The following is a 25,452-nucleotide window of genomic DNA, read 5'->3' as shown; positions in this document are numbered from 1 at the left end:
CCATGTGCAGGCGCGGACTCCTTTGCCCACAGATACACTCGTCTCTAATTAGGCAGGCTGCTGGACGTGTTGCGGGGGGGAAATCTCTCTGCACAGACATATCGTCTAGTGGCAGCTTTACAGATTTAACGTCTTTTCATCTGCATGTGTGTAAGCTGCTGCAGAGGGAGAGAAAGAAAGACAGGGAAGTACTGCAGTTGTTTTTGACTTGATTTAGTGATGAACATGATCCTTTTCCTTTAATGTATGGCACAAAACAGCCCTCAAAGAACTGTCACAAAGTGTACGTGCGTGTGTGTGTGTGTGTGTGTGTGTGTGTGTGTGTGTGTGTGTGTGTGTGTGTGTGTGTGTGTGTGTGTGTGTGTGTGTGTGTGTGTGTGTGTGTGTGTGTGTGCCCTGCAACATGTTGCACAGCCTTGCACAGCCCGGCTGTTCATGCAGTCACACAGTGTACAGTCTGCTTCAGATCTACAGAACTTGCTGAGCTTTCCCCTGAGACCTGCGTCATCGGCACAGAGGTTATTTCCTGTAGTTGAAGAGCAGCATGACTCTCTTCCTGTTCTGTGTGTGAAGAAGCATCAGGTTTGCCCCACCACACCCCACCCCCCCACACCACACCACACCACACCACCACCCCCAGTTCCACTTTCTACTATACTGGACACACTTTACAAGGCAGATGAGCAGTTAGTAGTGTTTATTTATGCCTCTCACCATTTATCAATGTAATAAAAATGTGCAAAATGTAAAAAAGAAAAAATGTTGCCGGCTGCATGACTGTCAACCACGACCCTGCTGTCTGAGTCTCATCTTCCTGCTTCTTTTACAAAGGTGAATGTTTCGAATATTCACTTCAAGACAGAAGAAGTGAAAACTGTCGCGGTTGTTATATTTAAATGTCAAAGTCGAAGCAGTATAGCTACTCTGAATTGAAAGCGCAAAGCCAATCCCTTTGGAAATATAGTTTTCATGTTCACTCTCCGTGCATTCATGGATTATGATTACTACCTGTAGGCCTAAAAGCTTTGGCTCTGTAGGAGATGTGCTACAGTTCAAGTTAAAGACGAAGCTCAACCTCAAGGAAGTATAAATGTGAAATAGGGAGCAGTCTTCCACAACATGCATGAAATTTTAAATTAACGAATGCATAGTGTACTTCGGTGGGGTGGGGGTGGGGGGGGGGGTAACATTTCTGGAATTATTTGTTGCTCTGCTTGTTATTTTGAGTTTTGAGTTAACGCTGTTGTGACCCAATTTCCTAAAAAAAGACAGTGCATCGTGACTATAGTTAACTAATCTATGAAACGCAGAGCATTAATGAACTTCAGCATACAGACAACCACTGAAGTCTCCTCTCTCTCTCTTTCTTTCTGCGGCTTCTTTTTACCCAAAGGGAAGAGCTCTTACCTGCCGCTTCCCCCCGACTCATCTCCTCTCCTCCCTCTTCTTCTGTGTCCCCGGGGAGGCTCTGCAACATGGTCCCTTCCAGCAGCTTCTTCCTAACAACAAAAAAACATTGTCTTATTTTACTTTATTTTTCTTTCCCTCCATCTCAGCGGAGCTATTACTCTGCTTTATTCTGCATATGACCTGGGGGTGATGGGGAGGCGGAACACATTGGCCATGGATGATAATGTCTTTCCACGGAGCTGAAATCTACATGCTGCACTTCTTCTGGTGGTGGGGTTTTCAGCTATTTGGTTTTTTTTTCCATACAGCAGAATTAAGAAGGGTGTTTCTCATTGTGGCCTATTGGTAGCAGTTTTATATGCTATTATTACATTAAGCTTTAGAGAATGAGGCACCAAAATACATGTGGTTGTGGCAAGACAACCGCGTTCAACCCATCCACTTATTCACCCTTAAAGCGAGCAGCAGAGGGAGACAATCATCACTTATTTGACCTACATTTGACCTGTATGATGTCCTTATAGGAGAATGTGTTCTCTTTCAAAATTTACTAACCGATTTGGTAAAGAGTTTTTCATGTGGTTTACCAGCAAAATAATAAAAGAAAATTGTTTTATCTCTGATCTGGCACTTGGTGCAGTTTTTTTTTCAGATTAATACAGATTAAAAGTCTGTAGCCACATCTCTGTGCCGCTATGACTAGGAACAGTGATGCCCTGAGGTAAACGCTGCTGTCAACCTGCTCACGGCTAAGGTGCTGCTGATGTTAAACAAGTGTAATGTTGACCCTTTTTATCATCTTAGTTTAGCCTCTTAGCAGGGCAATAAGAATAAAACACAACATAAACCTGAGTCTGAAATGTCATTATAGTTTTGCATATATGGTGTTTGCTCATATACATAAAAAAAAGTAGAATCTCGACCCTGTCAAGGGCAAAATATGAAAAGCAATCACCAAAGTGATGACAATTCATTCTGGGGTGGGACACAGAATTTCTGCATCAAATTTAAAAGACCAGTGCTCACTGGGTAGAGCAGGCGCCCCATACGCGGAGGCTAATAGTCCTCGCCGCAGCAGCCCTGGTTCGATTTCCACCGGCGGCTGCCCTTTGCTGCATGTCATTCCCCCTCTCTCTGTCTCCCCATTTCCTGTCTCTCTACAGCTGCCCTATCAAATAAAACCAAAAAAAAAAAAACTTAAAAAGAAAAAAGACCAGAGTGTAGGATTTAGTAGCACCCAGCTGTGCAGATTGCATCCCTCTTCAAACATGGAGGAGACTATGGTGGCCTTGAGGTAGCTTAAAAATATCAAGGGCCTGCTCTAGATCCAGTATTTGGTAAATGTCTGTTCTGGTAGTACAGTAGTTATGAGGGGGCCAAAGAAATCACAGTGGTTTTAAGGTTTAGGTTTGTACACTCAGGAAAACATGATTATGAATATTATAGGCTATTCTTTTTCTGCCAGTAGATCCTGTTTAGTCACACACACACACACACACACTGGTTATTTCATTGAAATCAATCCAGAAGTTGTGGAAAGATTTCATTCGTTAACTTTGCGGTGGTGCCAGAGGACCTGTCAAGGAATCACCAAATTCATTAGCCTTCATTCTGGTGTATGTGTGTGTGATCACTTTGCTCTATAAGTGGGCCACATGAACAGGCAGCAGACTGGTACAAATCCGACACTGGGACTCACTGGGACTACAAAGGACTGAAATTTAATACACTTGCAAAAACAACCAAATCCCATAGGAGTTCTCCTTCAAGTTAAGTTTTTATTCCCCAGCCAAGCACTTTTTTCCCTCACTTTTGTTCAAAGATAAATTTGCTGTTAACTACACTTGGCAGAGATCAAACAAATATGATGTTTTTGTGGGGTGGGGGTGAGGCCTTAATTTCTTAAGTTAGTGGCACAGAGAGAAAGGATTTCCTGCTACAGGGATGACTTGTTTTAGCACATTAAGAGCTTCAGTAATTCTCTGCACAATAACTTTGGAAATCAAAGACACAATTTGAAATTATATTCAAGTGACATTATGTAAGTACACAGAACTTTCTTCACTGCAGATTGCATCAGGAAGGCACCTATATAGTGGTGTATTGTTTTTTGTTTAGGTTTTTTTTTTCTTTCTTTTCTTGCTTACCTCTATCATCCTCCTTCTGTATACATTTGGCCAGTTTCCTGTTCAGGCACAGAAAAAGACAGATATGAGTCAGCAACTGCAAACTACCCATTTTAAACTTCACTTGCACAACATACTGTACAGCTTTATATAACCAAAAAAGGCACGGGTAATGATAACACAACTAAGTCAAGGTCATTATTCAATAGGAAGGCGTCACAAGCATAATTAATCCAGGTATGTCTAAGAATAGTTGGCACTGTTTCGTAATTTATTTGTTATCACTTTTGTCTTGTAGCAGTCTGACAATCAAGGTATACTGTTATGTTACTGCCATGTTATGCAGGTTGTTATAAGTAACACATTGCTGATTGTGATGATTGCTTTAAAACAAAGGTTTGACCACATGTGGAAGACTACACAAGGAAAATTAATATCTTATTATACTGATGGATCCCCAGCAGCAGCAGCAGCACAACCCTCCATATTCCCTGCAGCTATCACACCAAAGAGCAATAACACCTCCTAGTGGCAGTTTCTAGATATAAACATGTATTTTTTTTTAAATGTTATGAGAAAAAATCCTCCCACTTGCATTTAATTTACCACCCGAAAAGAGAATATGTGATTGTCTATTCTCAGGGTATTTTGTGACCTTTATGATTCATCAAAATAATAAAATCTGCAGATTACGCATTATAATGAGGTAGGGTGTGTGTTTTAACAACTGTGAGTTATCTTACATTCCTCAATTAATACTTTACATGTGTTGTGTTGTGTTGTGTTGTGTTGTGTTGTGTTGTGTTGTGTTGTGTGTTACATACTGTTGAGGTTGAATTTTTGGCGTAATCAGAGTTACAGAAAGGAAAATAGTACATCACCTGAAAAGTATTAACTTTTGAACTGTTTATTTTTAGACTGAATTGAATAATAGATCTCGAAGGAAATTCTAGCTTTTCTATTTGTATCTGTATTTTATGTCTGTATTACAGGTTATGCGTGTGTGCGTGCATGCGTGTGTGTTTGTTGGTAACAAAACCGAAAGTAAGAATGAAACACCCAGTGCAGTAGGTACCCGCCTTGGTGGAGAAAAGTCGCAGTTGGACGCAGTCGTGCAGCAGCACAGTATCTACTGTACATGATGGCACTCGCGTTAGACAAGTTCAGTGTGGTTTTCCTCACCTTGGCTGTGATCGTCGTAATGTCACAGTAAGTAAAGTTTACCACACATTTTAGAGATGCCTGCGACGTGTTGCGTCAAATTTGCTTCCACGTTAGTTTGTTTTTAACTCGTTGACTTGTTAGCAAAGAGTTTGTTGGATAATTCGTATCATTTAAGACACGTCAGACTGGTCCAGAGAGCGGGACAAGTCAACTTAAGTATCAGGACATGTGCGTAAAATGTGACCTTTGGGGAAACGAACGAGGGGCGTACGAAGATATTAGCAATGAGTTCACATGTAAATTTAACAGCAAGTTTACGGAAGTGCCCTGGGGTGCGGCGGCTCTTTCACGGCTGTTTGAGTTGTATGCTGAAGAAAGCCGACAAGTCAAAGCCAGTCTTATGAAAAGCTTTCTTTAGAAAAATAGAACCGGCGAACACTTTCTACTTGGGTTCAACCACACCTCGTCGACAACAGTGGTTTCGATTGTATCGTTGTGAAACGGGTTTACTGTCGCCTCCTGCGGCCTATGCGTTGTATCACTCGCAACATGCGCGCTTCTTACCATCCAGTTATGGACACGGCGCGTCCTGGTGGTCCTCCGTCCGCTGGGGGGCAGTGATGAGCCCGACGGTGCTGCTGTTGCTCTCTGGAGCATAGTTTATTTCATAGGTTTATTCTCGTGATATTAATTGGATGGCCGTTCAATAAAAACGTGTCATATATCTGTGATTATTAGCGATGAGGATAACTGGTTGCAAATGTGCGTCTGGTCATTTGCCCCATGTCCGTTAACTTAACTTAACTGGGGATCCACGGGGCTTTTCACCCTGGGGCTGCCCCACGAACATGACACACACTGAGTTTCACTTTCTGTGTTTGTTTTCTCATAAGGGTGGATGCTTCCCAAACTAAAAGGAATGTGAGTCGACATACAGGAAAACGACTTCGTATCGCGAGGCAGAGTAGTAGGTGTCCGGATGGTGAATACAAGCCTGACGAGAGTTCATCAAGGGGCTGTTGTCGCTGTCCTGCAGGTAAGTGACGTCACATGAGAGCACGAGCGGTAAACACACCTGACAGGTATAACTTCTGTCTATAAGGGATAAGGAATGTCTTAGCACTCTATAATGACGAATGCACTTATGGAGCACTGTTTTATCTTTTGAAATCCCTTAATCATAGTTTATTATGTTTTTTAGTTCCCATGAATAGTTGCTAAACTGCTTTTCGTTGTTTTTTATTATAACAATGGCAAATAAAGTCTATCTATCTATCTATCTATCTATCTATCTATCTATCTATCTATCTATCTATCTATCTATCTATCTATCTTCAGGGTCTATAAGGGGCCTACCAAACATGATCTATAAATACAAGACTTTTGAGATATCTTTGTCTGAAGTGTCTGACAGAAATGTGCAATACCTATCTGTAATCGGTGTCTATATATTTGCCCCCAATATATATTATATTATGGATGTTAATGCCAGCTTTTGTGTCGTTGCCCAATCCCACAAAACGTTAAGCTGCTGCAAACAGTAACATTAAAGAAGGTATTGTTAAATATGTGCTTATCAGTCCAAATCAGAGAAGTTGCCAAAATTCTAACTTCATAAAATGTTTGCATGTGGCTGTCTGTGTGGGTTTGCATAGGCTACTGTTTTGTCATCCAACTGATGAAAATGTCTTCTTTTGTCTCTGGCTCATGTGTCTTCTATAATATAGGCTTCAAGGTGCTGAGTCACTGCAAAAACGATCTAAATGACGGAAAGTGCGAGGCCTGTGGTAGTGGGACGTTCAGCCCTCTCCCTAATAATCTGATGGAATGTGAACCGTGCAGGTCCTGTGATCATCTCAATGGTATAAACACAACTGGACATCACCCTATCTTTTCTTACTGTGACAGAAGTATGAAGAAGCCAAGCAAAGCATTTTGGATATTTACAAATATGTAAACTCCACATAACTAGGTTTAAATTATGAAATAATCCCTGTGGTTCTTAAGTAGTGATTCTGACATATTGCATTTTTACTTCTTTCAGTGTAAAATTTTGACAAAAAAACATCACAATTTCATAAACCTATATGACTATAATTTGAATGCATAATTTTCAGTGCTGTCACAGCCTCATGTTAACTTTACATAAAGAAGTTTCATCACAAGAAAAGCAGAGCAGGGAAAATGTAATTCTTATTAATTTCTGACATGTTCTAAATAGCAGAATTAAGGGACTGGTCAAGAAAATATGGATCCGATTAAATAATCATTAGTTTTAGCCCTAATATCAATCAGTACCAGGTATTAGAAAATCATAAAGAGCACTGTTTGAGTTCATTAGAATTCAGCAGTCAGAGTAAATAATAAAAATTAAAAAAAACTTATCGTCTTAAAGAAAATTTGATCTCCCTCTAATTTGAGCTCTGTGCTTCTACTATTCTTTCAGCTAATCTAGAGGTGGCTGAACCGTGTAACAGTGTCCAGGACACTAAATGTCGATGTAAAAAGGATCACTATTGCAGCAGTGACACAGACATCTGCAGACTCTGTCAGCCATGTCAACAGTAAGTTCTACTTCTTAAGATATCATCTGTAAGTTTTAAAATGTATGTAGCCTATGGCTTCTTTCAATCAATGTCTTGTCTGTATTTTGCTGACACTGCTTTTCTGTTAGAGAAGCAAATATTCAGCATTCTGTCGTGAGTCACCCTCACTCATATTTGATTTTCTTTTGGTTTAAGGTGTGGTGCCGAGGGAATCAAAGTACTCTGTACTTCCACAAATAACACAATCTGCAATGACAAGACCAATGGTATGCTTCAGTTTAGCATTACCACATTTGATTAAAATCATAATTTCTACATTTTCTTATTAAAAAGTTTGTTTGAAATAATGTTCTTTTTTTCTGTTCCGGATTCAGGGTCAAATTCTGGGGCGATAGCTGCTGCCATAATTCTTTTTTTAGTGATATTTGCTGTTGTAATAGGTGTATGGTACCTAAAGAAGAGAAAATCAAGTGAGTATGTCTGATACACATACAGTATGATGTGACCATTAGAGGGCACTAGAACATTATGTGTTTCTCAGTACAATAGCAAACTCAAGCAACAACAATGAATGTTCAATTCAAATCCAACTCGATGTTCGAGTCTGTGTGAGCTTCTTTATAAAAAGTTTGCATGTCTTTTTTCTTTTCATCATTTGTCTCATCAGACGGAAGAAATGACGAACCAGCTACTAATAACCAAGTGAGTATGATCTTGTAGTTCACTTCTAGCTCTGAGCAGCTTTAAGATGTGTAGTCTGTCCTGGTTTTCCTAGTTTATATAAACTGAGATACATACATGTACATGTATGATAAACACTTTTGTGTCCCTCCTCCATTTTTTGCAAGCTGCCCCTAACTAAAGAATATACAGGTTAGTTGTCCCTTAGTTTTTTAGTGTGCTTCCTGTGTCGCTATTGCTGTGGTGCAACTTGCAGTATTTGTAAAGCTAATAGTAATGCAAATGGCATGATATTGGCTAGGTTCTTTATTTTGAGGTGAATATTAAAGCAGATCCGGTCGTTTTGGCTAATGCTGCGTTCGAGGTAGGCTTTTGAAACCGTAAATTACAGCTTCAAGTCACAACTTACGACTTTGTAGCGTTCCAGGCAACCCACTCGTGTTTTTCCGACCTGCTTTACCTGTGAAAGTCACTATAACGGCCACTCGTAACTTCCGACCCGTGAACTCGTACCAGATCGAACTGGTACGACCTCACAGGTCGAAAAAACACGAGTTACGAGTTGCCTTGAACGCACCATAACAGTCCTCGTCCCTACGTCACCACATTCACGCGCATCCCTTGGCTGCACACACAGCCCTGCATGCCTGAGAAAGTCTGGCTTAATTTACACAGGTGCAGTTGTTGGTACACACATTTAAGGGGTTAAAATTTCAGAAAATTCATGAATATTTGTTATGTATAGTGAAGACTGATGTTAATAATGGCATTCATAACAAACACAATTGGAAAAAAATATATACATAATATTTCTATGGCAATATTTAAAAGAGAATTTTTTTTGTGTCTAAGTGACCCAGGTGGGGCACAAAATGAAAGGACCCTCAAGGGTTGAGCAGTGTTATTGAAAATACTAACATAGTTCTCCTTTTTTCTTGTCAGGAGTTGCCACTTCTCCATGGTAAGAAACAATCCAGAACATTTTTTTTATTCATTTAGGCAACAATAAAGCTCTAATTGATATTTACGCCTCCACGCCAGTAGTTTGATTCTGATGTCTGCGTAAAGCCTTGAGGAAATATCCTCAAATTTGGCACAAATGTTAATATAAAATCAAGATGAAGGCTGAACTAATCAGATCACAAGCACATGGCCTTTCTTAAAACGTATTGAGTAACATACTCATTCCTTTTTTCTCCACCCAGTATATCAAAATGCACCTATAAGGCGAGTGAAATTGTGACATGTGTTGTGCTTTCTGGTGTTAATCTATTTTTTTTCTCTGTCTTTTTGTTTTAGATATCGAACTTCGCGTGCCTGATATTGCAGAAGTGCTGGGTTGGGCGGATATGCAGGAAATAGCAATGCGTAGTGGGATAACACAAGCTAATATTGAGGCTTGTAAACATGACAACCCAGGTGATAGTAGACAGCAGACACTCAAACTATTAATGATGTGGGTGGAGCAAAATGGCTCAAGCAGCTCAGAAAGATTGCTCAAAGAGCTAAAAGACACCGGCAAGAGGAACAAAGAAGAGAAGGTGAGAGGCATATTAAGTGGTCCACAATGAGCAATATTTGAATATGTGCAGTGCTGACCAAAATATTTTTTTGTAAAGGCATACCTGTTAAGATGTTTACATGGTAGGATTGAGCTGTAAAAATGCTGAAATACTGATTTAATTGATTTTAAATGTTTATTGTGAGTCTTATATGTCTTTAAATTTTGTAAAGTGCAATTTAGTTAGTTACGTTTTTTTTTTCTACTATGATGTGAAACAGTGTTACAAAGCCATGGCACTGAGTATCATTATGACTGCATCTCCATTTGTTACCTCTGCCAAGAACTTTATTCTGATTATGAAGCCAGTGGCATCTGTGCTACTGTATTGTGATCAGAGCTTAACTATGGGATGTGATAGCTGACCACACGTAGCCTTCCTCCGTTGTCATCAATCTCATCAGGAGAATAGGTGTGAGAAGCCTTGTGATGTCATACTTTACCTGATGTGATTTTGAAAGTTATTTAAGAAATCATTTCTGTGTGTGTGTACAAAATAAAACTGAACACTGGTCCATCTGCCTCTTCTTACTGTAACTGTAAACTGCCTAGGGACAAAGGATGGAAATTAGCTGATGCTATAAGTGTCCATTGATATGTACTGTCCCCTGATTTTTTATAATCAAAATAAATATTCATTCATTCATTCATAGTTAGCCTGGGATTAAGGTGTGTAAAATTTCGGTCTACAAATAAGTCATTGTTTTTGTGAAATACTGATCTAGTATAACTGGACTAACATTACATCAGGAGTGAAGCAACCAAGGAAAGAGAGGAAGACTATCAACTTTCACTGTTACAGAAATCCTAGTTTCACTTCATAAGACTTATTTAGATGTGTCTGGCAGATTATGTATGTAAATAAATCCTGAAAATCCTGACAGTTTGGCATTTTAGGTGGAAAAAAATGTTTAAAAATGAATTAAATTGGTTGATTAATTTTCTGTTCATTTTACCAGAGTGGGTGGTCGTTTCCCAGTTGTATAATCATGATGTAATTACCACCGTTGCCACATGAAATTTCCCTTTTATTTATAGTTGCCCAGTTCCAGTTCCACATTATGTAAAGATGAGAGGTAGCTGGGTCAAGAAATTGAGACTGGAAATGGCTTCTAAAAAAGCTTGAGACTTGTCATTTGTTTCCGCTTGCTCATCTGCCAACTTCCATTTCTTTTTATTTCTGGAATGTCACATTTGAGTCAATTTGTAGAAGACATCAGTTAATACATTGTCATCAACACATCACCATTTGTGAAGCAACTCAAACTGTTTGGTCAATTCAGATTCAAATTCATTTTCATATTCATTTTATAGCCTATTTTGCTTGTAAGAGGAAAAAAGGAAAAGAGAACCAGATTTATTTATCGGGGGGGGGGTTGAAACATCTAAACTACCGGTAATGTTTAAATCTGAATTTGAATTACTTGATTAAGATATAGGCTACTGTATAACATAGCGCCTCTAATGGAAAAAATATTTGCCTGAGGTGACAAATTGTTACATAACTAAGTGCAGCAATGGTCAACTAACAACATTCAGAGTTGCTTTGAAAGTAAGGACACCACTAAAAACAAATGTCTGAGACCTATTAAATCTGGTCTGTGTATTCATAAAGGCCACAGATACAGGACTGAAGGATTTGATATTCAAAGGATTATTGTTTAATGTGTATTTAGTATTATTTTAACAAATCCAGTAAACTGGAAGATAGTTACAAAAAACATAAATGTCACTGCACCATATCATTATATAAATATTCTGTAGCAAAGGTACAATTAGAGCAAACAGAGATTACTACCATGATCATTTCATCAAGCAATATCGTACTTTGATACTTTACCATGAATAGCACTCTTTTGGATTATGACTTCAACAATATCGGGAATTCATCTTATACATACTTGTATTTAGTTTGAAACAAAGTTAAAACAAAGTTAAATCAAAGTCTGTTTTCATCCATCTTGAAGACGCTGAAACAATAATCACTTCCAGATAACAGTCTCTGTGTTACTGGACTTCTTCTGTGTGTGCAGTGTACCAAAAAGTCTGTCCCAGTGCGTGAAGTACGGCGCATAGTTCACTTTGAATTTGAGGTGATGTAGATCGTGATGCTGAGAGCCTCCAAAAAGGCCAAAGGGCACCAGCTTGTGCACAGACCAGGGAAATTCATAGCCTGAGTGAGCCTCCACTGACAGATAGATATTAGTGATGAAGAAAAGCATTTCTGTGAGCGGATGGCAGTGTAAGAGCGCAGGGCTCAGCGTGGCAAAGAAACTGAGAGTCAGCATCTCCCACACACCTGTGTCCTCTGTGGTCAAGGAGAAGGTGGCCGTGTAGGCGTGGTGCTCCTTATGGAAGAAATAGTAGAGCGGGTGCACTTTGTGATGCAGCCGGTGCCAAAAAAAGTACTGTGTGTCAAACAGGAGGAGGCAAGCGAGTACATCCTTAACAACAACCAGCCCTGCAGGTGCCACAGGTGGACTAACCACTGGCCTCCAGTACCAGTGCACCACAGAAAGAGGGAAAATAAAACAGACATGGTTGCGAAAAATCTTGCACAAGCACTTCCACACTGCTGCCCAGGTCACTTTGCTTTGAGGCTGAATCTTGAAGCGGCGTACCAGTGCCAGTCTAGAGCAGAGCAGGTCCAGACAAACATAAGGAAAGCAGCAGCCCATATAAACCGTGAAAGAGAACAAAACCGGGAAAAACGGTGATGTGAGGAGGCTCTGCTGCTCTCTTATCCAGTCCCAGGGTGTCTGCAGAAAGAGTCTCTCTGCGCTCTCCGAGGATGCCATTGCTGCACTGTCAAAAAGAGGATGTGCTCCTACTTTATAAAGGATGAAATCCTCATAGAAAAAAAGTCTGGCGCAAAATCAACTCCCACAGAGTTGGTTTCAACACCTTTTTCCGGATTTCTAAAGCTCCAAGATCTCCAGAGCGAAATTAACACTTTCAAATCTGTGACGTTTATAACCCTAGTAATGAAAACTTTTTAGTGTGTAATTGTGTATCTGTTTATTTTTTTCACATTCACATTTTGTTTTGTGCTTTTTGTCTTATACAGTAGAGAGATACATCTTGTGCATGTTCTCACGTAACATGGTCTGCTGCCCATTTTTGACAAATGTTGCACACTGTAATCTATCTCAAAGATATAAATTAACTTCATACGACACACTCCACTCCTTGCACACTGCAAGGAGTGGAGTGTGTCGTATGAAGTGAATTCACTGTATCATTGTGAACCATCTTTGCCAAATATAAAACCCTTAGAGGACAGCTGATCTCAACATCTCTCTTTCAGATCTCATAAAACATTATATAACACTAGGGGATATATAATACTAATAATAATAACTCTGTATTCTGATGGTGTATATTCAATCTATGTACAGTGAATAATGTTCAAATGAGGTAATTGACAAATATAGCATTTATTTTTATTATGTCACTCCTACAGTCATCTATCCAGTTTAATCAAAAATGTTGTGCATTAAAACCTAATGTTTATACTTTCAGCTGGAACATTGTACGAGCTTTGACTATCAGACTGACAGCTTTAGAAATATCATTTCAGAGACTTTTACTATACACCTTCAAGTTGAAACATTGATGACCATCAAAATGTTGAATCACTTGCACGTTGAATTTGATCGCCAACCAAAAGTAAATCACTTATTTTATGTAACACTGGCACATTTCTTCCATTGCACCGTGAACAAGTCCAGCATTATAATCTATACTGTACCATCTAGTTCAACAAAAACTAGTTGAGAAAAAAAAAAATCTAATTTCTTCATAGAAAGTGGAATGAAATTAATCAAAAACGTTTGCTGGTATCAAGTTTTAAATAACTTGCTAAAAAAAAGTCATTGTTTTATCTAGAATGAGAGAGGATGGGGGGGGATATATTTATTATTTGAAGTAGCAGCAGTAATAAATTCCAGTTTTTTCTTCTTGTAATAATGTCAACAAGCAACAGGGGGGAAATGGGAAGTAAATTTCATTCTGAAAGACGATTAAATCCTTGAAAACACATCCTGTTGCATTATGAAGGGCTGTGGTAGATAACTGGCTGCAAGTATGGCAATTCACCTTGTTGCCATAAGAAACTAATTTTCTGATCTCCAACTCTGGTGATCAAGTTACCTGTTTGGCTTTGGCTTTGTTTGTCTTACTATGCATAAGAAGGTGAAGTTGTGATCCACCTTAAGAATGAACTAATCAAACTAACACTATAGGAAATACTTTCAACTTTCAAGAAAATTCAACAACTTAATCCAAACTTACCAGTGCTCTTGTATCCAATCCTGGGATGGTGGAGAGGATATCAACACTTGTGTCTGCGTCCTTAACAAACTTCTGATGGTGTTGAAAAGTCTCGCTCAACTTCTGGTAGAGGTGAACAGATATGGCCTCCAGCAAGTGTCCCATCAAGCTCCTTTTCAACATGTCCGTGTCCGTCCTTTAGAAATTTGGGCATCCTGAAGAAGTCAATGAAGATATTTCAAATAGCCCAGCTTGCAGCATCATAGAAGTGATCCTAAAATGAAAAAATAGTGTTGGTCACACTCAGCTCACGAGAATCTCAGAATTCAATAATAGCAATAATAATAGCAATAATAATGACTGCTGCATAGCTTTTGAAAGTATATCCCAAGAAACACAATCTATTCACAGTTGTAATAAAATATTGTTGGATTACATCAATGCTCCATTGCTGTTTTCCCTTTCACCTAGCATCCACCTGAGGTTAACAGTGAACTTTTGAACCACCTACTTAACGTAACAATAACCTGAATTTGTATGAGATGTCCATGCAGTTTTACGGTTTTAAAAACATTACGAAATACACAAGTTCATACATCATTCATAATCATGAGAGCTACCAGCATGTTAAACGTTAGTAGGCTACTCTTGTTTTTCAGTCCAAGTTGCTGTTTATGCCAAAAGATTTGAAGAGGTTTCCAGCCAGACAATGAAGTCCTGTTGACACAAACAATTGAACAACTGTCTCCATAGTCAAAGTGTGACATGGTCTTTATAATTAAAGATGTATAGAACAAACAGTTAAACTTTACTTATCACATCTTTGAACTCCCGCCACAAGTCATTTCAAATTATAGGCTCGGCTAGCTAACTAGCTTACAGAGCTAGCCGACCTAAACTAGCATACTGTTAGTTAGCTTCTCCTGGATAAATGTGTTCAGAGCAGAACAGCTTAGTACTGTTTAATTGTACACATTACAAGCCACAACATCATTTTACAGTTGTAAGTTTAGTTTAATTGCACTAACCCTTCAGAAGTGCATCAGAGGAGGGAGGGGAGGGCAGAGCTGACTTGACTTTTGGCCAAACAAGTGAAGTGCCTGAATGGGCGGAGCTTCAATACATCACAACACTGACAGGTTGCGGTGCAGCTCAAGTCGCTAATTGGCACTTTCATAAAAACAACCTGGACCTAATAATTGTTCAAGTTTGTGAAATTACCCATATCAGTGCTTGGTAAATTTTCAGGCTACTTTGATTGGAAATTAGCAAATAACAAATCTTTAAATTTCAACACGACTGTGTAGGCCTAATATCCCTTTCAAGGATATTACACAAGGAATTTACAACACTGCCAAACACATTAACATAGGCTATTTAAATGAGAAATGTGAAACACTGTTCAATTTGTTATTCCACAAATATTTTTTTTTTAAACAGTGCTGTAAGTGACCACATGTCTGTAGGTCAATTTATGCCTGCTATGGTCAAACTAGTGATTGTTGATGGCCTTTATAACCCAAACACCAAAAGTAGGCCTAATAAATTTTGCCCAGTCTGTGCCTGTGTGCTTTGTCCTGTCTTTACTTGAGCATAAAGCGCCACCTTGAGGAATGCAACATGTATCTTCTCACACAAAAAAAACTGGTTGCAAAAAATAATTTCCAAAGAAGGCTGAGCATGTCACACCTGGCCCACATAAAGACCCATGTCTTGCAGGGAAATCCATACTCTCTGTTTACACTGTCTGTAGCATATAAAGTTGACTTCAAGCTGTAAATTATCATCATCCATACACACTCTCATGCATCCATCATTGAGTTTTTGTCTCTCTCAACAAGCCAACTTTTTGTTTTTGTATTTATCTCCCAGTCTTAATCAACCAAGATTTATTGACTTAATTAAGTAAAAAAAAAAAAAAAGAAAGATGAAAATATGTAAATAAATAAATAAATCAGTGGTAAATGAATTTATCCATGCATTATTTGAAATGCCACCATTTCAGCTTGAATTATACACAAATCTTGAGAAAAATAATGTCTACATCAAGTATATTTTTCTCATTAAAGGTCTTAATGGTGTTTGCAGTACACTCGATGAAAGACACGCACAATAACACAAACTTGAACTTACAACTTCATGATTACTCTTAATTTACCCTGAAACCAAGTCTTTCAGAGCCATTTCATGTTGTAAGGAAAATGTCAAAATGTCTTCACTTAATAAAATATAGCTCAAACTGGAAGGTCAAGTGCACACAGTCTGTAGCACTTTTTTGTTATAGCCTTTTTTGGAGGCCTCAGGTCAAACATGTTGTTGGGCCCCCTGTTCTGGCAAGACACAAGTGCATGTTGGATGCTGCAAGTTTAGATTTCTGTATTTAAACCTGCAAACTAGCTGTGATACAATAATGGGTTTAAGTGTGAAAGAGTTAGGCCTAAATATGTAGGCTAACATCAGTCTAGGATGAATTTCTGAAAATGAATGAATGAATGAAAAAAGATTTCTTATGAGATCAGAAGCCCCTTTTCTTTGGCCTTTACATTGAAAAAAAATATATTTGAAAAACATTTCAATCGTTCACATTATAGGCTATGTGATGATGTGCATTCATCATGAAAGTGCAGCTCTGCCCCACGTGCAGCCTAAAAGTAAATCCCTATTTTGGTCGCGCGCAGGAAGCTGCATGGGCGGGCCCTGTCGTTATGGGTGGAGCTAGCACTCAGGAAATGTGTAAGTAAAAAAAAAAAGGATTAAGGCTGTTCCCTCGCTGTTCACACGAGTTTAATGATGTGACTGCTTCCACCGGAGAGCCCGCCACACGAAGTAGGCCTACATCATCATGAGTTCAACCCAGATAATGATACAAAGGTAGGTTTATCAACTCTGTATTAATAGCCTACATGTCTCAATTAACTTGTAGATCGATGAAAAACGACTCCATGCTGCTAAACATGCAATTATGTTGCCACTCATGCAACTGCCGCTGCTTACATTTCCAGGAACACTTTAAAGTTGTTCATTTGTGTGTGTGTGTGTGTGTGTGTGCTTTGAGTCTTAACTACAGATTCATGTAAGGCACCGTTTGTTAGACAGCAGTCCGTGAAGTGACTCATGCGTCTGGTATAGTGTTTCCGTGATGAGTAGCCTGGGTCGCTATTTTGTTGCTAAGTAAACTGGGAGGAGGAGGCTGAGCAGTCACCGCTGGCACTGTGTCCAAACTCACTGCATCACTTTACAACTCCTCGGCCCTGTCACATTCACTGTCTCGTCATTTGCTCCGTTTTTCCAAACATTATGAGCTACATGGGTGCAGTCAGTCAACATGGATGGAAAAGCCTTTTACTTTAAATGTCATCTTGTAGCTACCTCAATTCATTTTAAATACTAGGCTATATGAGTTCTTCCTCTTCCACTTCAACCAACATATAGTTTTAGAGGAAATGCTTGACATCTGACAGCTCAGCTGTACGTCACAGCTGTTTCACAGGATATAAGCAATTCGACTTTAAAATATATGCTGCAACTTATGGTTATTTCCATTTAACAAGTAATCTATCACTTATTTTGTCGTCATATAGTCGTTTCGGTGATTAAACAAAGAAAAAAATGTATGTTTAAAGAAGATGTTTTCAGATTGCTTGTTTTATTCAGTATTCCTGAACCCAGTGATATTCAGTTTATTGTCTTATATGACTAACAAAGCATCACATCATGTTGCACCGACCATTAATTAGGCCTTAACAGTAAATTCTGTGAATGCGTTTTTGAGCATTCACAGTGCATGTTTTATGACTTTTATTGCCATACATTATTTCTTTGTAACAGGAAGTTAACAGTCTTGCTGTAAAGAGATCTTATCTGCAACTAAAATCTAATTTTTTTTGGGGGGGGGGGGGGATGAAGTTGAATGTAGCCACGATCATCTGAAACAATCAGATCTAAAAATCTGATCTAAAATAACCACAAAATAAACTATAACACAGGCTTCTTGGCTCAATGTTTGTTTGGATGGACTGAGCCAAGCGTTGGAAAGGTGCCCAGTGAGTAAGTCATGGGAAGTTTCCCTGCCCTCATGGTGCGTTACTGCTCTGCAATTACTGCCGACATTTTAAAGCTCAAGCCTGTCTGAGAACACTTAATAATCTCATGATGTTACAGTGAGACCATGATGCATGTGTACTTCCTCTTTCTTGTGTGCTGTCACAGGATGTCACACTTAGACATATCAATACCTTTATTTGGAAGTTCATAATGACATCAGTTTGTCATTCAGCCGGTTAGCAACAGGTTGGTTTAAAAGTGTGCTTTCATTGGTGCCCAAGGCTTGAGCAAGACACTTGTGTAATTTCCTCTTGTGTACAGTATATTGCTTTACTTCTCACTTATCTGATGACGTCCAGGAAAGAAAATGTCAATGTCAGTTTTTTTTTTTACACATTGTTTCACTTAGAATCAGACTTTCATTGTGCACAGACTTTTTTCAGACATTTTCCAGAATTAAAAGCTCCATTCATCTTGTTTCAGATGAAAATGTAAACAGGATGTAAATGCTAACGGTGACAATGTTGGTAACAGAATAGGGTTATCAGAGAAGGGCGATGCTCTGCTAAAGGGCGCAATCTTCCTTCCTCCCATGTTGCACAGTCTGATACTGGATGAGTGCGTCACTCAGCACACTGCCTCTATATTTAGAGGCACAATCTGTTCCTCCTCCTGATGGGTGGAGTGCTCTACAAAATTAACTTGTTGTGATTTCTTTGTGCTTTAACCAGTATACCAATGCTCATTTTTTTTAATCTTAAATCCATTTTACTTTCACTTAAACCACCTTTTATATCTTTGTTCCAGGATCTGAACTGCTTCTGAACTGCAAATTGCCCAAACATCGATGTAAGGAACTAGCTGAAGATGCAGGGAGCCATTGCACGTGTGTGTGTGGTGGTGGCCGCTGCCATACTTAACCATCCCTTGCTCTTTCCTCAAGAGAACACCACACTACCTGAACAGGATGAAGAGCTCATCGCTCGGATGCGGGAGCACGAGGAAAGGCTGGAAATGGAGAAGGCCAAGCTGGAGAGAGAACTTTCACAGCTGGACTCGAACCCTGAAGAAACCGCCTCAGAGGGAGGTTACAGCTGGTACTTCTGGAGCGCTCTGTCCTTCATCATATTCTTCACCATCGAGATGTTCAGAGTGGATCTTGCCGACACAGAACTCCGGCCAGCTGAGGATGAAGACATATTTTCAGACAGTGGATCCGTCACCCCCAAGACGATGGTTCTAGATAAAAATATCCTGAGCAACTTCTGCGACAAGTGTAACTACACTTCATCCCACGAAAACTGGAGGGTGAGGGAGTTTGTTGAAGGCTTTGCTGATGATTTACTGGAATCACTCAGGAGTATGTGTGACCGGGAGGCAGACGTGGAAGTTGGGGACTTCATCGGGATCGGAAGCATGTTCGAGTCTTGGAAGGTGTGCAAGCCTCTCATGTGCGACCTTATGGTGCCGTTCTCGCCTCCAGATCCAAACTTCTTCCAGTTCCACCTGTGGTGCAGCCCCAACAGCGACATCCCTCCAGACATGCAGGGCTGTGGCAAGATCAAGGTGACCAGGTTTGGAGAGGGTGAGGACGGCTGTCTGTGTGGCTCCGCTAACATGGGAGAGGACATGCTTTGTCTGTTGCATAGCAGGAATGAAGCCATCAAAGTGGACCACAGCCTTGATGAACTGCTGTGCTCCAAGAACACACCTTTCCTGGCCAAAGATCAAGTCATGAAGTGGTTTCAGATCTCCGTTACCAAAGCGTGGGGACGCATCTCTCACAAATACGACTTTGAGGTCACGTTTCGCAACTTGGATGCTGCCGGTGCTCTGAAGATCCGATTCCGCTCAGGGAAAGTCATCGTACTGAACATCATACCGGTGGTTCAGCTGGACGATACAGATGCTTATTTTGTCTCGCACTTCCCGTCAGATTGTGACAGCTCTCCAGACCCACACTGGCCCCTCTCTTTTGCCGTCTATGAGAGGAATTTGCTGAAACATTTCACTAAACGCCTACCACAACATTCCTGTCATTTACACTGCCTTCAGGTCATTACTTTCCTGCACAGAAAGCAGACAGGGCTCACAGGAAAGAGCGCCCTCACGAACTACCACTTTAAGACTGCTCTGTTGCACTTGTTGCTGAGTAAACGGCCCTCCGTCTGGGGCATTCACAGTATGGAGCACAGGCTTCGGGATGTGCTCGGCTTCCTGCAGAGGAGCCTGCAGGAGAAGAGACTTCATCATGTTCTGATCGGGAACAGGAAAGTGCCAGAAGAAGTCCATGTGCCTAAAATAATTCGCAAAGCGGAGCCCATCAATCTGTTCAGGCCTCTGGTGCTGCAGACACAACTTTACACTGCAACAGTTCGGCATTTTCAGGAGATGCTGAGAAATGCACCTGTGCTTCTACAAGAGTACACGCCACACTTATCAAATGGAGGTTTACACCGCAGCCGAGATGAACAGTTGTGAGCACTCGTCATGTGTAGTCTCACAATTATTTTGACATGCAGAACTAGCAGATCTACAAATATCAGCCAGTGGGTGTTACTAAAGTTACTGAAGTTGAAATTACTAATAGGAGATGCAAATAAAACTGTTGTTCCAGTCGTGGCTGACATCTGAACATGCAGACGTTTTGCTCTAGTTGCTTTCATTTTATTGCACTTGTAATGGCAACTGTAAGATATATGCACACAGTGTATATATAAGGGTGTCTTAATAAGGTGTTTGACCATTCTCCTAAAGGATAATTATGCCCTAATTTTGTATCATGCTCATATATTCTGTTTGTCAACAGATGGTCCTGTGTGTTAAAATGAAGTAGCAAAGTAGTGTACTGTAATTAAAAAAGTAATCACATGCAGGATAATAATCTTATACATATCTCTATTTTAACAGACTTACCTCTCATATTACATCAATCTTACCAGGATTATTCTAACAAACATAGCAGTGTTTTTCTTTTCATTCCTACTGTTGCAAATCGAATGGCAGCTATTAAGTTTACTATTGTCCAAGGTAAAATATTCATTTTTTTATTTTTAACTTCACTTTGCCTGTTACGTTTCCATGGAAAACCCTTCAGCTGTGTAGCCTTGCAGGAAAATGTTTTTGTTTGCCTTTGTAAGACAGACAGGAAATTTTAGATTTAGGTCAGAGTCATTATACCCACAGTTTATTGGAAAAAGTGCCACACTTTGAAATTGATCATTGAAAACATTTTGAGTTATACAATTACCTCAATGTACCATATTCCCATTATAATGATTAGATGTTTGCTATTCATAACAAAAAAAGTTTTTCTTCAAATTGTTCCCTGAAATATGAACTCACCATTATTACAATGTTTGGAAAACACATGAATCAACAATAGCCATAACCATGATGTAAATTAGCTGTCAGCTAACTCTGGTACAATTACTTTAATTGTGCGCTGTCCCTGTAAAAAAGAAAAGAAAAAAACACAAACATGGACGGTTTAAGGTTCTGCTCAGCATTTTCTACAGGCCATAGTCGTAGTTTGGTTTTCCCTCAACATAGGTCTTGTAAAAGCCCTTGTAGGTGTCCACACTGTGCCTGGTGGCTTTGACAGCCGGGTCTTCTGACATGCTCTCTGTCCACATCTTCAGATCAGGTGTGTTGTCAAGGCAGCTGAAGAGACAAAGGGAATGAAAACATTCACCCAAGGCAAAAAAATTACATATCAGATGTCATGAAGGAGAGATGAGAAGGATGACTTGACTTCCATCTCTTGCTTTTGTACTGTATTTGTACCTCTTGCTCCACTCTAAGGTTACCGTGTTTTCAAATGCTTCCATAAATAAAATATTTATTTTTCCAATGTCTCGAGAGATTATTACTTACTGTTTCAGGTCATAGACCTCCAGCCTCTCAAAAAATGGCCATATCATGTAGTCAATCATGCTGATGGAATTGCCACCGAAGAACTTTTTCTTCTTGTTCACCAAGTCCTGAAAAATAAACATTAACCAGTGTCAGAAAAGATTCTGCTAAGGTACAGACACATGGATAATCTCACTTAAAGCAGAAGTAAGCGATATTTTTGTGTTAAAGCAGAAGTAAGTGGTCCGGTCGTTTTCGCTAATGCTGCGTTCGAGGCAGGCTTTTGAAATCGTAAATTACAGCTTCAAGTCACAACTTACGACTTTGTAGCGTTCCAGGCAACCCACTCGTGTTTTTCCGACCTGTTTTACCTGTGAAAGTCACTATAACGGCCACTCGTAACTTCCGACCGGTGAACTCGTACCAGATCGAACTGGTACCACTTCACGGTCGGAAAAATACGAGTTTCCTTGAACGCACCATAACAGTCCTCGTCCCTACGTCGCCACATTCACGGCGTCCCTTGGCTGCACACACAGCCCTGCATGCCGTTCTCTCTCCTCATTGGATAAAAACTGTAGGATACGATAAATGTTTTCTCCTCGGCTGAGAGCAGAGCAGAGTGACTGACAGACCCGTGTTTCAGACCAAACACTCTATGTAAGTGATTGCTGTCGGAAGATATAACTATTTAAGACTTATATTAACACAAATATATCACTTACTTCTGCTTTAATATAAGTCTTAAATAGTTATATCTTCCGACAGCAATCACTTACATAGAGTGTTTGGACCGAAACACGGGTCTCTCAGTCACTCTGCTCTGCTCTGAGGAGAAAACTTTTCTTGTATCCTACAAGTTTTATCCAATGAGGAGAGAGAACGGCATGCAGGGCTGTGTGTGCAGCCAAGGGATGCGCCTGAATGTGGTGACGTAGGGACGAGGACGGGGGCTGCTAACTCCATCGGCTGACAAGACGTTATGGTGCGTTCAAGGCAACTCGTGTTTTTCCGACCTGTGAAGTCGTACCAGTTCGATCTGGTACGAGTTCACGGGTCGGAAGTTACGAGTGGCCGTTATAGTGACTTTCACAGGTAAAACAGGTCGGAAAAACACGAGTGGGTTGCCTGAAACGCTACAAAGTCGTAAGTCATGACTTGAAGCTGTAATTTACGGTTTCAAAAGCCTGCCTGGAACGCAGCATTAGCCAAAACGACCGGATGTGTGCAGCCCAGGGTTGCGTGTGAATGTGGTGACGTAGGGACGAGGGCGGGGACTGATAACTCCATCAGCTGACAGGAAATTAGCCAAAACGACCGGATCGCTTACTTCTGCTTTAAGTCATTATCTTTGACCATTTATAAAAATTCAAAAGGCAACTACAATTGTACTCACTCATTGGTTTCTATTGAAAGTGTACCGACACAAGAGTACTCGACTTTACAACCTACCTCATTTAATTTGACAAACTTCTCTTTCAGTTCAGCCTCCAGTCCTGACACATCTTCGCCATTATTCTTCCCTGCTGGTATCTTGTAAAAGTATGGCACAACCTGTAGAGAGCAGTGGAAGTAATAAGATTTGTGTGTGTGTGTGTGTGTGTGTGTGTGTGTGTGTGTGTGTGTGTGTGTGTGTGTGTGTGTGTGTGTGTGTGTGTGTGTGTGTGTGTGTGTGTGTGTGTGTGTGTCAGTAACACAAAATTTGATTTGATAAAATATACCTTGGAGAAATGCTCCAGCATCATCTTCTGCTGAGCTTTAGCATAAGGAGAGGAAGGAAACAGCTTCTTCTCAGTGTAAACTTCGTCCAAGTATTCGCAGGTGATGGAAGACTCGTATATCACCTCACCAGCAGGTGTTTCCAGAGTTGGGACAAGACCAAGGGGATTCTTCTCAAGGTACCAGTCAGGTTTATCTTTCAGGTTGATGTTGATGGTGTCGTGTCTAAGGGAGGGACAAAAACAGGTTCTCCATATGTCAGTTGCAGGCACAAAGCACAGGAATGTGAAGGATTAGTCATGCTATGCTTTTAAACGTCACCAGGGAGTATCATTGCCAGAGTTCTAACTGTGTTTGATACAGTAATGATACTTACACTAAAACATGGACACTTGTGCTAGCTTAGTAGATGATTTAGATGATAAGATATACAACATAGATAGGGACACATACCACAATTTATCAATCCTCGACAACAACAGATGTGATTATTACACTGAGAACCAATTTATGGATAAGATAATGATGAAGGGAAACCTATCTATCATCCACTTTAACAGCAGAAGTTTAAATTGTAACTTACCCAAAATAAAAGACTACTTAAAACAGTTCAAAGAAAACTTTACTGTAATTGCTGTGTCTGAAACATGGATAAAGAATGATGAGTTGGATGAACTTCAGATTGAAGGATATGACTTATATAATGTAAATAGAAGAAATAAAAGAGGTGGGGGGGTAGCTTTGTATATCAACTCATCCTTGAGGTGTAAAGTTGTTAGTAATATGACAGCGATGGTTGAGAACGTAATGGAAATTATAACTGTGGAAATAATAAAGTATAAAGAAATGTTTCTTTACGTGATTCCTTTGGCATTCAGCACCAGTCTGGTTCTCTGGGCAAAGGGGCAGAATCTCATACTGTAAACCCTGATGTGGCCTTTGGGGACCGGACCAGGTGCAGCACTTCCTAAAATAAGAAAAAAAATGCAATTTTCATAACAATCTGGGAGAGATCATACTGATTTATGTGTTTAACTATTAAGACCTGGAAGTAAACATTAACAATGTAAACCTAAATAGCTCTTTTTAAAACGTACTGTACCGTATACACATATAAAATAGGTTACTATCAAAATTTAATGACATTTCAGTAACTAGACAATCTTGAACTTGGTGGTTGTAAAGTAGACCCATGTATACAGGCAATGAAGTGAATTAAGGCTGGAACAGAAAACTAGAAAGCTGGCTTCATTTTGGGTATTGACAGTTTTCCAATAGAAACAGCAGTGGTGGGAAGGGCGTCTTTTTGATTGTTAACTGAGATGAAGAGATTACATAATGCCAACTGACAATGACTTTGCAAAAAAAAAAAAAAAAATCACATCGGTCATAATGCACACTCACAATGACATTGCAAAAAAGAAAACACACCGGTGCAGTTCCCTACAAAAACATTTGGCAACATGTCCGTTTCGTCTTTCTGTAGCTTTAATGTACTGTGCATTCAGTGGGAAATGAAGTGAACTTGAGACACAGACATCTACTGTAACAAGCACACAGCTGTACCTATGTAACTACATTAAAGTCCCGGTAGGAATCAATAAAGCTGATTATAACGTTTTCACCAAATAAAAAAAAAAGTCACATATTTGAATGCGAGTTTACAAAAGGTATAAAGACAATAACTATGATCTGATCTCCCGCACGTATACAACAATAAGCGGTGCATGAGGCAGATGTAACTTTGATCCTCCTTTGATCAAATTAAATTACCGTGACTGTCAAGCAAAAAGCTACTTCAACCTCGCTGTGTTTAGCAGAATACAGTAGTTACTGTATCTTACCTTTGGCGAAACACTTTTCAGTAGACATGTTTGCACTTCAGGTGGTGGTGGATGAGGTTAGTGTGGAAAAAACAGAAAAAGTCCTGGTATGGCTACGAAAGCAGAAAGTCTTAAAACGACAGAAGAGCAAGCAAATTGTCCAACAGCAGTGCCGTGCAACCTGTGGCAGAATTATTTTATTTGCAATTTACTTCCTGTGTGGGCGTGCCGGATAAATCATCAGCCAATGG

General features: G+C 39.8%; 4 protein-coding genes across 4 annotated transcripts; 2 read left to right on the top strand and 2 right to left on the bottom strand.

The window, feature by feature from the left end:
- Positions 1–4,612: 4,612 nt before the first annotated feature.
- Positions 4,613–9,997, top strand: LOC310998322 (tumor necrosis factor receptor superfamily member 6-like). Its single transcript, XM_083988304.1, has 9 exons — positions 4,613–4,745; positions 5,594–5,736; positions 6,428–6,562; positions 7,147–7,264; positions 7,442–7,512; positions 7,621–7,716; positions 7,914–7,948; positions 8,870–8,888; positions 9,227–9,997. Exons 1-9 carry the CDS (start codon positions 4,675–4,677, stop codon positions 9,496–9,498), a joined length of 960 nt encoding a protein of 319 aa, XP_083844430.1. The 5' UTR covers positions 4,613–4,674; the 3' UTR covers positions 9,499–9,997.
- Positions 9,998–11,470: 1,473 nt separating this feature from the next.
- LOC310997739 (cholesterol 25-hydroxylase-like protein) lies at positions 11,471–12,286 on the bottom strand (the record flags this gene model as incomplete). The annotated part of the gene is made up of 1 exon (XM_083987530.1): positions 11,471–12,286. The coding sequence occupies one exon, from the start codon at positions 12,284–12,286 to the stop codon at positions 11,471–11,473; it is 816 nt and encodes a 271-aa protein (XP_083843656.1).
- Positions 12,287–16,548: 4,262 nt separating this feature from the next.
- Positions 16,549–20,286, top strand: itprip (inositol 1,4,5-trisphosphate receptor interacting protein). Its single transcript, XM_083988207.1, has 2 exons — positions 16,549–16,631; positions 18,612–20,286. Exon 2 carries the CDS (start codon positions 18,672–18,674, stop codon positions 20,283–20,285), a length of 1,614 nt encoding a protein of 537 aa, XP_083844333.1. The 5' UTR covers positions 16,549–16,631; positions 18,612–18,671; the 3' UTR covers position 20,286.
- A 683-nt stretch (positions 20,287–20,969) lies between these two features.
- Positions 20,970–25,401, bottom strand: LOC310998251 (glutathione S-transferase omega-1-like). The gene is made up of 6 exons (XM_083988209.1): positions 25,223–25,401; positions 24,237–24,345; positions 23,381–23,603; positions 23,112–23,213; positions 21,681–21,787; positions 20,970–21,467 (listed from the first exon to the last, which is right to left on the bottom strand). The coding sequence occupies exons 1-6, from the start codon at positions 25,248–25,250 to the stop codon at positions 21,317–21,319; spliced, it is 720 nt and encodes a 239-aa protein (XP_083844335.1). The 5' UTR covers positions 25,251–25,401; the 3' UTR covers positions 20,970–21,316.
- Positions 25,402–25,452: the final 51 nt, after the last annotated feature.

This window comes from Trachurus trachurus (assembly GCF_905171665.1).
Source record: "Trachurus trachurus genome assembly, chromosome: 15".
NCBI lineage: Eukaryota > Metazoa > Chordata > Actinopteri > Carangiformes > Carangidae > Trachurus > Trachurus trachurus.
This window is presented reverse-complemented; position numbering and strand designations above follow the sequence as displayed.